The 15,233-nt window shown below is 38.2% G+C and overlaps 2 protein-coding genes across 4 annotated transcripts; one reads left to right on the forward strand and one right to left on the reverse strand.

Annotated features, from left to right (window-relative positions):
• Positions 1 to 14: 14 nt before the first annotated feature.
• On the reverse strand, positions 15 to 12,612 carry LOC121757040 (ABC transporter C family member 2-like). Of its 3 annotated transcripts, none has more exons than XM_042152511.1 (28): positions 12,377 to 12,612; positions 12,153 to 12,213; positions 11,437 to 11,858; positions 10,770 to 10,948; positions 10,395 to 10,434; positions 9,809 to 9,965; positions 9,411 to 9,525; positions 9,230 to 9,310; positions 9,082 to 9,106; positions 8,317 to 8,373; positions 8,100 to 8,165; positions 7,889 to 7,963; positions 7,533 to 7,640; positions 6,347 to 6,481; positions 5,974 to 6,080; positions 5,791 to 5,884; positions 5,244 to 5,411; positions 4,708 to 4,848; positions 4,258 to 4,458; positions 4,029 to 4,127; positions 3,770 to 3,922; positions 3,140 to 3,522; positions 2,688 to 2,871; positions 2,187 to 2,510; positions 1,351 to 2,107; positions 895 to 1,262; positions 396 to 810; positions 15 to 319 (listed from the first exon to the last, which is right to left on the reverse strand). In XM_042152511.1, exons 3-28 carry the CDS (start codon positions 11,767 to 11,769, stop codon positions 222 to 224), a joined length of 4,863 nt encoding a protein of 1,620 aa, XP_042008445.1. In that variant the 5' UTR covers positions 11,770 to 11,858; positions 12,153 to 12,213; positions 12,377 to 12,612; the 3' UTR covers positions 15 to 221. The 3 variants fall into 3 exon arrangements, with proteins under 3 accessions (XP_042008445.1, XP_042008443.1, XP_042008444.1); XM_042152509.1 differs by having other exon boundaries at positions 11,437 to 11,897; XM_042152510.1 differs by having other exon boundaries at positions 11,437 to 11,897; positions 12,311 to 12,612.
• Positions 12,613 to 13,040: 428 nt separating this feature from the next.
• LOC121757042 (cytosolic Fe-S cluster assembly factor NBP35-like) lies at positions 13,041 to 15,174 on the forward strand. The gene is made up of 3 exons (XM_042152514.1): positions 13,041 to 13,266; positions 13,344 to 13,445; positions 13,987 to 15,174. The coding sequence occupies exons 1-3, from the start codon at positions 13,224 to 13,226 to the stop codon at positions 14,919 to 14,921; spliced, it is 1,080 nt and encodes a 359-aa protein (XP_042008448.1). The 5' UTR covers positions 13,041 to 13,223; the 3' UTR covers positions 14,922 to 15,174.
• The last annotated feature ends 59 nt before the right edge of the window (positions 15,175 to 15,233 follow it).

Below are 15,233 nucleotides of genomic sequence, written 5' to 3' on the forward strand. Positions count from 1 at the left end.
GTAACTATGATATCTAACGGTTTAAAAAGGTGTGCATACCATTAGAAGTTTGAAAATTTGACATCAATTTTTTACAATAATCACCAAAGTGCAACAAAATTCACTATTAAAAAACTAGGATGTTACAGCTGTGGAAAGTCTAAGCAACAGGTACATCTCTGGCGGGTCCAAGACCCGTAACCGTACTTTTCGTGCAGATGGCAACGGGGCTGAGGTTCGGCCTATATGCTGGCTTGGTCCCAGTCGATTGTCATTCGGTCATTAAAATCATCCCCTTGGTGGAGCTTGTTGCGAGCGAGTCGGCTCATCGTGGCAAGTCCTGTACGAAAGGTTTATCAACATCAACGTTACACAGGTAGTACTGTTTTATGAAATTGGTGGTTTTAAGAGTTTACCTTCAATCATTTTGTAAAGAGACGACCACCAACTATCCCTAGAAAGGTTGTGCTTCTCGAGACTCTCTTCGATTTCTTTGTCGTGCTTCCCCTCCAGCACTCCCCGGAGCGTGATCACAGCGTCCCTTGTCTTCCTGAGGGCGCTGTTGTCCTCGTCGATCTCCAGCTGCACGAGGTCGTTCTGCGATGAAGTGAGGCTGACTGCGAGAGCATACTGCGCTGCTGCAGCCCAGCGAGACGAGGCGAGCCATCTCCGCTCCCCATCCACCTGTTTCTCTCTCGCGCGCTTCTCACCATCTCTAAGCACAAGGTCGCGTAGATATTCAGCGTTTGCAGCTCCTGTGCTCTGCACCATCTTAGAGAAAGCACTGCCTTCTTGCCGCAGCAATGCTTCAGGAGTGTCGAATTCGACAACCTGGCAAACGAGTCATACGAGTCATACGAAGCAAGGAAACGACAAATACTAACCAAACCAGGCAGCTACTTGATGGTTACGCACCTTGCCAGCATCGAGTAGAAGGATATTGTCACAATCGATGATGGTATTCAAGCGGTGAGCAATGATCAACATTGTGCAGGATTTGAACTCTTCGCGGATAGTCTTTTGGATGAGCGCATCAGTCCCGACATCCACAGCAGCCGTTGCTTCATCAAGAACGAGAATCTTTGATCTGCGGAGCAATGCTCTAGAAAGAGATAATAGCTGTCTCTGCCCAACACTGAAATTCTCCCCTGCTTCAGAGACCTCAGCATCAAGACCCAAAGAATTCCTCCTGATGACATCTTTTAGATGTGCCCTTTCCAAAGACTCCCACAGGTCAGCATCGTTATGCTCGTTGAATGGGTCGAGATTAAACCTTACGGTTCCTTTGCAAATATATAAGAAGGAATCATCAGGCTACCAATTCATACAACATGTACTAAAGTAAAATTAACGTTTCAAGGATGCCCGAACCTGAGAAAAGGACAGGTGACTGGGGAATGATTCCAAGAACCTTTCGGAGATCCAGTAATCCAAACTTTGAAACGTCATAATCATCGATCAATATTCTTCCCTTCTCCAGCTCAACCATTCGGAACAAAGCATTAAGCATGCTTGACTTACCAGCCCCCGTCCTTCCAACAATTCCGACCTTATCACTAGGAGAAATGCTGAAGGATATTCCATGTAGAACAGGAGGGAGGTCCGGCCTATATCGCAGAACAACATCTTCAAAACGAATGGAACCAGAGGAAGGCCATCCGGGAGGTGGACGGCTGTCCTCAATTATGGCTGGACCTTCTGCGGGCAAATCAACATACGTGCCAACGCGCTCAACAGCATTAAAACTATTTTCTGCTAAACTAGCAATTCTTAGAACAGTAGTCAATAAGCTTGTAATGTTCAATGCATAACTGAGAAGCAATCCCATCGTAGAGGCAAACGATTCTTGGTTCTCTGCTCTTCCGTTCTGCAAAACAGCAAAGGTTGCAGTAAACCAAATCATAATGCCTCCTACTGTCTCTAAGCGAATGGCGAGCCAGCGGTTTCCACTCATGTTAACAAGAGTAAATCTGATATTGTTGTCCATTGAATTCCCATTCATGGTGGACATCCGGTCGTATGCTTTATATGCACGAATGGTTGAAACGCCATTAAGTGCTTCTCCAAACTGGGCATACACAGGAGACCTACTGACGGAGTCTAAGCGTTTCACTTCTCTGGCAGTGCTCTGCAAACCACACAATATATACATCATCATAAATCTCGAGGCCAGTCAGTATCATAAGTAAATAAATCAGAATCCATACCTGGTAGTACAGATAGGCAGCGTAAAACAGGACCAGAAGAGGCATAATGGCCCATAAAGACATTGTACTAACTATTCCGATGAGCACAAAGGTTGAAATAAGCTGTGCCACTTGACCCAGAAACATGTTTGCAAAAGGAGCGACAGTTCGATCAATGTCACCTAGATCCTTGGCAAATCTGTTGATGATTCGTCCGAGTGGATTTGTGTGAAAGAACACCATTGGAGCTCTAAGAATCGAATCTAGCATGGCATTGTGCAATCTTCTGGCAGCATAAAGGCTTGAAGTGATCATCCAAAATGAATTTGTTAAAGTAACCAGAACCTGAGATATGAATATTTAGGGTAATGATCAAGATTTTTAATTTTTTTCAAACAGAAAATAGAATGTTAAAATAAAAAAGAATAAATGTAGGAAGATAATTACATCATTATAAGAAGGCGTGACAAAATAATGAAGTTCCTTAAATTTTGATCAGAAAGACTAGCATAATATACTTACTTGACCAAATGAGAGGAGCGAGTAAATCGAGTTGTAGTATAATGGCCCATGCGCATCCTGGTGGCTGCCTACATCTGTCCAATAACTTAGCCATGTGCTGCTTGAAACTCGCAGGACTTCAGTTGAAACATAGCATGTAAACAGAATCATAACAACCCAAGCACCTCCTAGAGCATTTTTGTATCTGCATCAGTTAAAAAGAAATACGATAAACCACAAATCAACAAAGAAGATGCTAGTAGGTGCAGTTTCCACAATTTTATCATGTATCTATAACATCACACAAATATAGTTTCTAATTAACTATATTAGACCTAAAAGAGCCTTCCTCTTAAGAAAATAGACAGAAATGTATGATTCTTATGGAGATGAAGAAAGACTTTTATAATATAAAGACGTAAGCTCTATTTAACATTCTGAAGTCATTCATATCAGAATGACTGTATTTCTACCTCATCAAAACTTTCCAGCTCACAACACCAGTTTCGCGTTCTTCCTGCTTTATAAGGATAGACTTCCCTTCTTTTTTGTTTGTTTGTTTTTCATCTTTAGCAATCTCGTTGGTTGTACCATTAACAGTAGGCTTTGCATCTTTATCATCAACTTTTCCAATATCTTCTGGTTCTTCAACATATTCTTCCATTTTGCCAGCATTTTCCATCAATTTCTGGAATAGAACGCCATTGTTGGAGAGCTCTTCAAATGTTCCCTCCTCTTTCACGGTACCTTCATGTACCAGGAGAATTCTATCCACTTCTGACAGAAAATGTAGCTGATTCGTGACTAGAACTCTTGTTTTCCCTCTTAATTCTGTTTTGATGCATTTCTCGAAAACCTAAAGAAGCAGATCAGCACAATGATAAATCATGAAAACATGTTTTTATAGTACAAAGTGAAAGAAGATTATTTTCTACTCCCCACTTCAGCATTTTAAAGGAAAATTTGTGGTTATAATTAATCTTTAAATAGAAATGGCAGCCGAAATATTCATAGCAAACCAAAAGAATGGCGTTTCTGTTATGATTTATGACCAAGTTGCAGTTGCGTGATTTTGAACGACTCATGCATTTTCGAAGACATACCTGGCGTCCCACATGAGCATCTAGAGCACTTAGAGGATCATCAAAGATGTAAACATCTGAATTCGAATATACGGCCCGAGCCAAGGATACCCTCTGTTTTTGCCCTCCACTGATATTGACCCCACGTTCTCCAATTTCAGTAAGATCGCCACCCTATCATAGGAACATTCATGGTTGCAAATAAATCAGAATATGAATTTCTTCAACTCCGTAACATTAGAAATACTTAACCATGCACTGATGTTTCTAAGATTCTTACTGGCAGTACTTCCAGGTCATGTTGCAGGCAGGTCATATCTATCGACTTCTCATATCTTGCACGTTCAAATGGGGAACCAAACAGTATGTTGTCACGGACCTAAGATCAGAAAATTTTATTTTATGAGCTCAAGTCTACTAAAGTTAAAATGTGACATAGACTTGTGATAAAATCAGATTTGACTCATGAACAAGCATGAGACTAGAAAAGAAAGCAATAATTAACTCACTGTCGCATTAAAAATCCATGAAACTTGTGGTACATAAGCAACATTTCCTCTGATGACAACATTTGCATCTGCCACTGCAGGAAGCTCTCCAAGCATTGCTGACACGAGTGATGTCTTTCCTTCCCCGGTGCTGCCAACAATAGCAACTAAGCTACCAACTGGTATATCCAAGTTGATATTTGACAAAGTTGGCCTTTCTGCCTGTAATAGAAATCTAATCAAGTCACAAGGGTCAGAAAAAGTATTACTCCCAGCTATCTAAAACAAGGAAGAAAGTGGGGAGAAATCGAAGAAAAACAACTCTAGCTGTGTCATGACATATGATAAAGTAGAAACATGGAGAGTGCAGGTTTCCACTCATAGGATATATCAAATGAGTAAATAGCATACCAATGAGGGTCATACTACACAAGTGACACAATTGCAGGATCAAGTATAAACCTAACAAACCTTTGCCTCCCAAGAGAAGTATCCATTCTTGATAGAGATAGCTGGTAATCCCGGTTCAATGGGTGGATTAGGCATGAGGACTTGTTCTTCAGCTAGAAGAAGGCCCTCCAGACGTTTCAATGAGACGTTTGCATTAACAACCTGGGAGATCACCAAAGGAGGACTATGTAAACATAGTTTGTCGTTTTGTATTAAATCAAAACACGAAAGTAGTCGCAATTAAAATCCCGTCATTGTTCAAATTTTTTCAAGTCAAATAGTACTATACTAGACTATTTTGAACCAGTGAACATCATAAAACATGGTGAATTATGGTTCTTGTAATGCTAATGGAATCATATGTAGTTGCTGTATCAGTGTGGTAGTATGAACTATTATTATGGAGTATAATCTAGAACAAGGATCCATACAGAGATTTACGTTACAAATTTAATGCTAGTTCACTGGGATCCTGAAAGAAGTTAGATCACAAGTATACACTGAAAAATAAAAAAACATTGTGTCCATATGAGTAGAGAAATTTTGAAAGAAGATACCTGTGTAATAATATTTGGAAGCATGAAAAGTGGGAAACGTAAAACAGCAAACAATGACAGAGATGTAAAGGCCCTTGCAGGTGTCAAATCTCCTCCGAGTAAAGTGAATAACCCAAATGAAACTACAATCACGATGACAGGTATGCTGTTAAGAATGAAACTGTTCAACTGCAAATCAAAAAAGTAGTGTCATGAAATAACAATCAAGAATTTGGCACAATGAAAAGAATAATTGAGGAAAACATAAGCCAAAGACGAAAAAAATAAGAATAAATTGGAACTGATATAAAACAGATGTTGTCATGACGATAAAGCACCATATACGGAAACAAATAACATGAATGAAGTGAATGCAAAAGACGTGAGAAACCATGGTTAAAGGAAAGAACTTCACAATTTGTTTTAAAAAAGCAGTTTACAGTGTCAGAGTTCCAAATGTATAATGTTATTTCTCACTTAATGTCGAATTTTTTATCTGATTCTACAAGGAGATGAAATGGATATAGGTGAATATTGAGTGTCAAAAAGTTTTTCTAGGAAATCTTACAGCTCCAAGCAGCTGAGCTTTCCGGTACCACGATAACTCGTCATTCCTGACAGTTTGAACCTTAGTCTGGAAACTATTCTCCCATGCATAACATCTGCATCCATTTTGGCATTAAAGAAGCTCGTAAAAGTGATGCATACTCTGAAACACTGATTAAGAAATTATACAGCATGTAGAACTTACTTGACGGTTTCCATAGCAGCCAATATTTCATTCATGAGCCCAATTCTCTTGTCTGTACGTTGTAATCCTTCTTTTGTCAGCTTTTGCATCTTGCTTATAATAAATGTCTGTTCAATTAAGTCAATTGCAGAAAGAAGTTACAACCAAGCAACATGAAATGGCTTTGAGATACGCTAGTAACAAGGGCTCCCAAAACCAAAAGGGCAATAACATGAACTATGCATGTAGATCATGTAATTTCCATAAAGAGACACGTAAAAAGTTCCAGATGTAATTCACACAATAACAATGTATTTAGTCTCTTATCAGATATCGACGACTACCTTGAGGCAAGATAAATGGCCAAAGAAAACATTAGCTCAAGACTCTATACCTGTATAGGAAATAGAAGAACAAGCAACAGTGCCCCGAGAAGAGAAGCAACACCCAGCTGCTGGTAAAGAAGAACCAAGGCAATAGTAATCCGGAAAGGAGCTGACCACAAAGTGTGGAGTGATTGACATATTTGCTGCACAGCAAAAGCCAGTAATATTAAGTAATAAGTTAGACAATCAAAAATTACAAATTAATAATTCAATCATTTTAGCATGCGTTCAAACATGACTTTCGTATATTATGTGTTGGCAATTGAAACATAAAATGAACATAAAAAATATCTCACATCGGTGTACACAAAGAGCTTAATCCACTATATAAGTCTCATGGGTCTCTCCTCCTATCACCAATTGGTTTTAGGATGGAACCCATGGATTTCTATCATGGTATCAGAGCGGGTCACCGATTGTGGGCTAAAATTGACTGACCCAGCAGTATATCTGGGCTGAAACCGAAAAAAAAATGACTGACCCAGCAGTATAACTGGGCTGAAAATTTGGGGCCAGTGGTCCAACCGATCGGAAAAAAAATTGGGCCGATTGTCCAATCGATCATAAAAAAGTCCAACCCCTCCAAGATTCACCTTGAAGGGTTTGAGGGAGGGTGTTGGCAATTGAAACATAAAATGAACATAAAAAATATCTCACATCGGTGTACACAAAGAGCTTAATCCACTATATAAGTCTCATGGGTCTCTCCTCCTATCACCAATTGGTTTTAGGATGGAACCCATGGATTTCTATCATTATGCATTCCTTTTGAGTTTTCACTTACTGAAATTAAATATTTAATGAAATAATGAACAGGTAGGCGTTCAAGTACTAGATAATGGCAATCATAATAAGAAAAGATAAGCCTGGTTTTGAAAGTTGGGAAATCAAACAAACAAACATAAATGTCTTTCAAAGAAGTTTTCAGAGCATTGAAAAAAAGTGTTGGGGAATCAAGAAGAAATTCAGCTTGGCACACCCTCTAGCATAGATATTGTGCAACCAAATTTCAACTAAGACCAATTGGTGCACATGGGAAGTCCTAACTTTGTAAGTTATATAATGTCTTGCCTAACACACACTTTGAATTTACTGCTTTTTATATATCAATCATATAAAACCCAGTTCTCAAATTTCCATGTATGCAATAATGAGAACAACAGCTTATTTTTCCAAACAGGGAATGAAATATACCTGAAGAGCTTCAGCATCTGTAGTCATCAAATTAGTAATTTTACCAGATAAAAACATTTTGCGGCTCTCATGAGTCAGCCTCAAAGATTTGCGAAAAACTGCAGCAACCTATAAATTGCGTTCAAAATCAATAAGATCCTTGCAGAATGAAAAAACTCCCAACCACGCACACAGTACCCTTTTAAACAGTAAAACTCTCCTCCAGCTCTAACCAAACTTAATATAGAAACTGAGAGGATAACTCACAAACTAAAGGGCGTTCATATGTATTCGAGGACTCAAACTTAGATAAATCAAGAAGTAGTTTCTACAGTGAGGATCACAAGATAATAGGAGACTCCAGAAAGGTAGCTTACCAAAGTTGATCTTAGACGAAAGCCAACACGCATGACATTCTGAAAATACTGAGCTTCACATAAAACACCAAGTACCTGAAATTTATCAATGAAGAGAAAGGTGTAAAAGATAGCAATAACAGACTATGATCTTCATAAGTGGGAAACAGTTTTAAAAATATCACCAGTAACGAGTGCAGTAAATAAGGGAAATGGTGACATCATTACGTACCACTCCAACAAAAATCAAGAATGCATAGATGTAACCAATCCAAGCTGGATCTCCTTGTTGCATTGACTGTAGATGTCACCAATAACAAAAATAAATTAACTTCCTGCATGCTCAAGGGGACGAGAATATTTGTTTCTTTCTAAGTGAGCTAGTTAGCTTGGGGAAGGTCACCAAAGTGTGCATGCGGTTTATAAAGGTAAGATGCAAATAAACTGACCTGTAAGAGAAGGTTTAATATAAGGGGACCAACAAACTGAGAAAGATCATTCCCTATCTGCACAATGGAGAAAAAAGTACTCATGTTAGGCAAATGAGTGTCATACACATGACCTCACCAAACTCAAAGGATAAAATGTTAGTGTGAGTCATATTAGCACATGAAATTCTGTGGAAAAACATTTCAATCCATACACAAGAGGTCAAAAACTGTAATGGATTAACAGATTCAAGCAATGACAAAATTTAAAGATCCTATGCTTATCCAAACCACATAATCACATAACTAACGCAGGAAAATTAACTAGCCAAATCACATAAGTGCGCAGACATTCTCATTGACTTCATTATTATAGCTTAAGCCCGAAGCAATAAATTAAAATTTTGCTCCGTGAGAAAAACTATAAATTAGTTAAAAGTAAAAAGGATCAAGTTAAGTGAGATATAAAAGTGCATAGAGTGACTTACTTGCTGAAAGACATTTCTTGACACAATGCTTTTTACACTAACACATGCATATAGATAGACAAACACAAAATCGCACAAACATATATACAGTTGTGTTTCCGTGTATATTGATTATATACTCCGGTTATTTCATGGCTGAATCCACATATTACTCAGTAACAGGTTAGAAAGTGCATGTAGAAAATGACTGAAACAATCTCCAGTTTTGATTGTGTAATAACACTTCTACAAAAGAAAATGTATTGAGCCCAATAAATGATAAAAATGTCAATAAGAGAAGCCACGCTCGGTTTACTACCTTCCAGACGCCTCCCCACCAAAATCTGAGAAAAATATGTAAAGGCACAGAGTCAAGTTTTTGAACAATAGAACAATATAGTAATGTGAAAATTGTATGAACAGATTCATATCTCATGAACATATAATTTGCAAGTACTGAAGACTACCTTGCACCAAGACTACGATTTAAAGCTCTTAAAAGCCAAGGTTTTGGTCTCCGAATCTCCTCAGCCCAAGATTTCTGAAACCTAAACAATTCACAAAACATAATAATTAGCTGCTAGGCCAAGAGGGGAGGCAGAAGAAAAGGAAAGAATAAAAAAAAATAGATAAGCATTATGAACATACGAGTCATTAAGTGTTTCTGTTTTATCCCAAGAATCAAGTTGCCAAACATCCTTCTCTGTGAGAGGCCTTCTAGAACCGAGTTTCATGATCTGGTTCATCCATGAATACGTAATTCCTGAAGCAGAAATAGTAATAACCAATAATTAATTCCAAGAAACATGCTCAAAACAGAACCATTAGGCTATTATACTAATTGGGAGGAATAGATATATAAGAGGAGAAAAGGTACAATGAAGTGATGCAGGAATGTCATAGAAAAATGCTAAACAATCCCACGACGGCACAGATGATAGAATTATAGATGAAATGACATAATGGCATCGGCAAAAAGCATTAAACATCAAGGCAATGAAGGTAAAATCAATAGCATTATTTATAAGCACATTATAATAACGTACGAGAGATTAAGTTGGCTTTTCTCTCAGGACAAATTTGCTCCCCTCCAGGAAGTTCTTCATAAGCAGTGTTGTCCTCGGATACATTTCTCACTGGGGAATATCCCGGATAAGGATCCAAGTTAGGGATATACACAAGCAAGAGGACACCAAACAAAACCTGCATGGCTAACAAAGATTAAGCTGGGGCTCTGCATTGACAAGTAGATTAAAAAATCAAAGAAAGACTTTCTAGTCACGGTTTAGCCATGATAACTTAACGCTCTAACAAATTTAGCACCACATCCCAATAGTCTACTATGTGAGATGGAACCTACTCATTATGATTACCCACTTTACAAAGGGAAAAATCATTTCATATTTGCTGCCTTTTTGTTTTTCGGTTCAAATGTCTACAAAATTTTCAGAGGATTCATGACAATAGGCTTCTGTAATCTTAAAGTTGTGGCATGCGGACCCAAAATGAAATTTGACAGTCAACACTTCTGAAAGAAGAGTGTTGCCAGCAAGCCTCAGCTGATAAAAGTGCCACAAATTTCCAGTTGAAAATTTATATTTGAGATATAAGAAGAAGTAGAGTGAAACAAACCTGGACAGCCACTTCACTAATATACAAAGCGAGGACGGACCTACAACGAAAAAATACAAGCATGAATGATAATCCATAAGTAGTAACACATTTCATATGCATGAATCATGATATAGCCCCAAAGCAACAAACTCTTCAAAGATGGAAGAAAGAGGAAAAGGACGACATGAAGTGACACAAGACGAAAACCACAGTACATACATTAGATTACTTTGTTTCCTTTATACTAAGATAGACTGTATCACTTAGTTTGTCCCAAATCCATGAGTGAAGAGATACAAACCAAGTAATTATTTATATAGGCAACTTGATAATCAATTTGATGATAAAATTTAGCATTACAGATCCGTTAAAAATGCTAAAGAGAAGACTAACCAATCATAATACTCCTGGACGGAAAGAGCAAGGTTCACAATTACAGCATCTCCTACGAGTGCATAAATAACCCCAAACCTCACAGACCAACGAGATTCACGGATGTACACCTTTGTCTCCAGTCCAATCATCACAAGCATAGAGCACCATGTTACAGCCTCAATGATTAGAGAAGTCACCTACAAGAGTCGATACAAGTTTCAATACCCGAGCAAGAGCAAGTTGTTGAGCTCATGCTGAATAAAATCGCAGATTGTATAATACAAGCAAGAGAGTGGCTCAGTAATTTTATTCTTATTTTATTTCTTCAAAAGTTTTCCAATCTTTTTAGTTTCGTAAGGTCAATTTTCAGAAAAAAAGGAAAACAGAATGAGCTAATTAAGTCTTCAGAGTAAAAGATACAGCATCAGAAACGTAGTAATGCCCAGATTCCAGATGTTAAATTGAGTTACACATTTCAAGAAACCGGCACTAGTCTAGACAGCTCTTTCATGTTGTCACACAATAATAACCAGATGACTGCTGTGCAATTTTCAAAATGCAAATAAATCCCAACGAGGAGTTTCCTGAATAACCGACTCCATGATAAAAAAAAATATCACCATTTCTGTATGGAGACTAAGTGAATCCCTGCAAACACTATAGTAAGAGAAAGAAAACAATGTACCTCATATGGGGCAAGACCGGGCTGACCATCCACATTGAATGCTGAAATCCCCATTATCAATCTACACAAAGGTTCTCCAGTACAATAAAGAGCCAGCAGACCCAGCAAATAATTGTAAAAATTTGATCTTAGGAGAAATCTCTGGACTGAGAAATCTCTTTTCATCCGCCATAGCCGATTTATGCACAGCAGCAGAAGAACCAGATGGGAAATGCAGATAACCAAGGAGTCAGTAGCACATGGAGTGTAAGCTCCAAATGCATTTTCCACTGCTCTTGCCCATACCCCATTCTTGACAGGTTGGCAATACCACTCAAATGGCTCGAAAGCCATTTTAATCAACTATGACCACTACTATCCTTCAATCCCGCATGTATATGTATATCCCGTGCTGCGATTCAGAATGAATTTGACTAGTCTTCCTGCAGAGCTTCCAACTCAAGATTATCACAATATGAAATCTGGAAATTCAGCATATGTCAGATCAATAGTCGATTTATTCGATCAAATATAAATAATCCATGCCTCAACTTATCATAAACCAGATCAAAGTCAACTATATCAGACAAAAACAATCTTCCAAACGTCTAACAAATTTCTAATTCGAATTATTTAGTAAATACTGCAAAGGATTTCAAGTCATTACACAATAAAACACTACTTAACATAGGAAAATTCAGTCTTTACATGAATCTTCACATCATCCACACACTAACCTCTTTAAACACTTCAGATTAGGCATTCCTCATAATCACAGCAGGAAATCAGCTACTTGAACTGAAAAACACAACCAAGCGAAACTTCAAAAATCACATAAGTTTTGCAATTATGTGAAAAACACAATTAATAAAAAAAAGAGAAGCTTGACACCCACGAAAATAGGACGTTGGAAACTCCGCCGAAACACAAACACACACGAGTAAAATACGACTAATTATACCTAGGAATCCAGGAAAGAGGGAAAAGGTGCTGAGTGGAAGTGGAAAATCATAAATGAGCGAATAATTCTGGGACACACGAGCGAAGGAGAAAAGGCCACTTCTTTAAGAGATAGGGTTGATGAGTGATAAATGTTGTCGTCGTATAGTAGTTGTGTGGGGGCAGACAGAGTGGGGAGGAGTAGAGGAATATGGAATCTGTATATTATACTGTACCTTTTTCCTCAATCAATTCCCCACCATTAACCAATTCCCCACCATTAACCAAAATATCTCTTTATTTATAGTGGAAAAAAAACAAAGGCGTCACCGCTTGCGAAGCCATTTCTGGAAATGGATATATATACATGGAAATACGAAGAGGTAAATCAAAACTGCAATATTATTGTTGAGGGTAGTATTATATTTATATAAAAATGAAAACTTTACTTGTCAGTTTAAATCTTAATATGAAGCTATGATCTTTATTGCACATGAGATTTGATGGGAATTTTGATTAAAATGGAATAAGTTATGAGTGAAATGATGAAGATGATATTTTTTTTATGAAAATGTCACTAAATTATTGTCAAAATTCTGACTTGTTCTTTAGAAATACAAATATACAAGAAATAAAGAATTTTTCAAGGATATAATCATTCTTGAATTTTGAGTCAAGCCAACACAAGTCAACCAAACACTAGATAAAGAACTGTTCAATTTAAAATCTCACAAAAGAGGAAAAATCTTACTACTTTGGCTGTCTTTCTCTCTCTAGGGTTTTGGGAATTTGATTCTCTCTCTAGCAAAATCATTGGACTGAATACTTCGCAAGAGCTCATCGCCGGCGGCTCGTGAGGAGTTACAGACATGGAAAACGGGGATTACGAAGTACCTGAAAACGCCAATGAACGTATGTGTGTAACAGTGAACTTTTCGAGCTGCAGAATTTCCTCCTTTTTTTTCTTATATTTCTCCGTTGAATTACAGATTGCCCAGGACCGCAGTCTGAATCGGCCGGCAAATCTGACGCTTGCGAGGGATGCCCTAATCAGGAAGCTTGTGCTACTGTTCCCAAAGGACCCGATCCAGGTCGGTTTCAATTACTATTAATTTTTTTTTGTATTTAATCGGAGGATACTGATTGATATATATAGTTTGCAATCAAATTGAAGGCAATTAATTTGTAATTTTAAGCTGTTTTCGTGTGGTCGAATTGTGCCCCTGTTTTTGCCATGTTATCAGCTAATTAGGCATATAGAACTCATCGAGGGGCTTCTGTAATTGGTTGGTATGAGTGTAGCAGTGGCATTTTTTGTGAAGGGTTTAATTTGTACTTTGAATCGCGTTGCTGATTAATAAATGGTTGCTATGTTCCCCTGTTAACTACGGGGTTAATGTTTTAGTTCTGGCTTCTTATTCTAATGATTAATTAATTGTTGTATTTGGTACTAGTATATGGATTAGGTACTATATGAATAAGAATGGTGCCTCCATGGTATCTTACTTAAAATTGACGTAAATCATCTGTGAAGTTATTAATTTGTGGTTACAATACATTTGATCGTTTGCATTTTTATGCAGTTATGCTATTGCTGTTACATCTGACTATGTTTCTTTGCATTCTTTGCAGACTTGGTCACTATCGCTGAAAGAATGGCAACGGTTAAACACAAAATACTAGTCTTGTCTGGAAAGGGTGGTGTTGGGAAGAGTACAGTTTCAGCTCAATTATCTTTTTCCCTGGCAGCTATGGGTTTTCAGGTGGGCCTTCTCGATATTGATATATGTGGTCCAAGCATTCCAAAGATGCTCGGTCTTGAAGGGCAAGAGATCCACCAAAGTAACCTTGGATGGTCCCCTGTTTATGTTGACTCCAACCTTGGGGTCATGTCAATAGGCTTCATGCTTCCCAACCCTGATGATGCTGTGATATGGAGGGGTCCTAGAAAGAATGGAATCATCAAGCAATTTCTGAAGGATGTCTACTGGGGGGAACTTGATTTTCTTGTAGTTGACGCACCTCCTGGGACCTCAGACGAGCATATTTCTATTGTTCAGTTTCTCCAAGCAACTGGAATCGATGGAGCCATGATAGTTACTACTCCTCAGCAGGTATCTCTTATTGATGTAAGGAAGGAAGTGAGTTTCTGCAATAAAGTGGGGTTGCCGGTTCTTGGAGTTGTTGAGAACATGAGTGGTCTATGCCAACCCTTGTCAGATCTCAAATTCCTTAATGTAACCGAAACTGGTGAACAGAGAGACATGACGGAGTGGGTTCTTCAATACATGAGAGAGAAAGTTCCCGAAATGCTAAACTTGGTTGCTTTCAGTGAAGTTTTTGATACTAGTGCTGGTGGTGGAGCGAAAATGTGCAGGGATATGGGCGTTCCTTTCCTCGGGAAAGTTCCTTTAGATCCTCGGCTAGGTAAAGCTGCTGAAGAAGGAAGGTCCTGCTTTGATGATGGGAAATGCGGCATGAGTGCCCCTGCGTTGAAGACCATCGTAGAGAAGCTGCTGTCGGAACTGAAGGTATCGAGACCTGAAATATTCGAGGATGGTGCTTAGTTTAGTTAGTTATATAACCATTTCCCTAAGTATACCATGCTCAGCCACCTTAATACCTATCTCTGTTTGAAGTCATGGGTCAATATATATCTCAACGCCTCCACACTTTTGTTTCTGAGGCGTCTCAATTTTTGGGATTGATTACAAGCCTAGTTGAGTAATAATAGTGTGATTATGAATGAAACCGTGGCATTTTTGTAAGGTATTATGATTTTAATGTGCAGTCTTATGTATCAATACTTTTGTTATCTTATTTCTCTCGAAGATCATTTAGCTACTCCTTCCATCCACTTGACATAGCTTTAAGAAATG

This window comes from Salvia splendens, chromosome 12 (assembly GCF_004379255.2).
Source record: "Salvia splendens isolate huo1 chromosome 12, SspV2, whole genome shotgun sequence".
NCBI classification, from domain to species: domain Eukaryota; kingdom Viridiplantae; phylum Streptophyta; class Magnoliopsida; order Lamiales; family Lamiaceae; genus Salvia; species Salvia splendens.

Coding starts and splice junctions, on each gene's coding strand:
- LOC121757042 (XM_042152514.1), top strand. CDS start 13,224: ATGGAAAACGGGGATTACGAAGTACCTGAAAACGCCAATGAAC. Junction 13,267..13,343: donor ACCTGAAAACGCCAATGAAC/GTATGTGTGTAA, acceptor GTTGAATTACAG/ATTGCCCAGGACCGCAGTCT. Junction 13,446..13,986: donor TCCCAAAGGACCCGATCCAG/GTCGGTTTCAAT, acceptor CATTCTTTGCAG/ACTTGGTCACTATCGCTGAA.
- LOC121757040 (XM_042152511.1), bottom strand. CDS start 11,769: ATGGCTTTCGAGCCATTTGAGTGGTATTGCCAACCTGTCAAGAATGGG. Junction 5,885..5,973: donor GCTGCTATGGAAACCGTCAA/GTAAGTTCTACA, acceptor AAATGGATGCAG/ATGTTATGCATGGGAGAATA. Junction 5,412..5,790: donor AAGCTCAGCTGCTTGGAGCT/GTAAGATTTCCT, acceptor TTTGATTTGCAG/TTGAACAGTTTCATTCTTAA.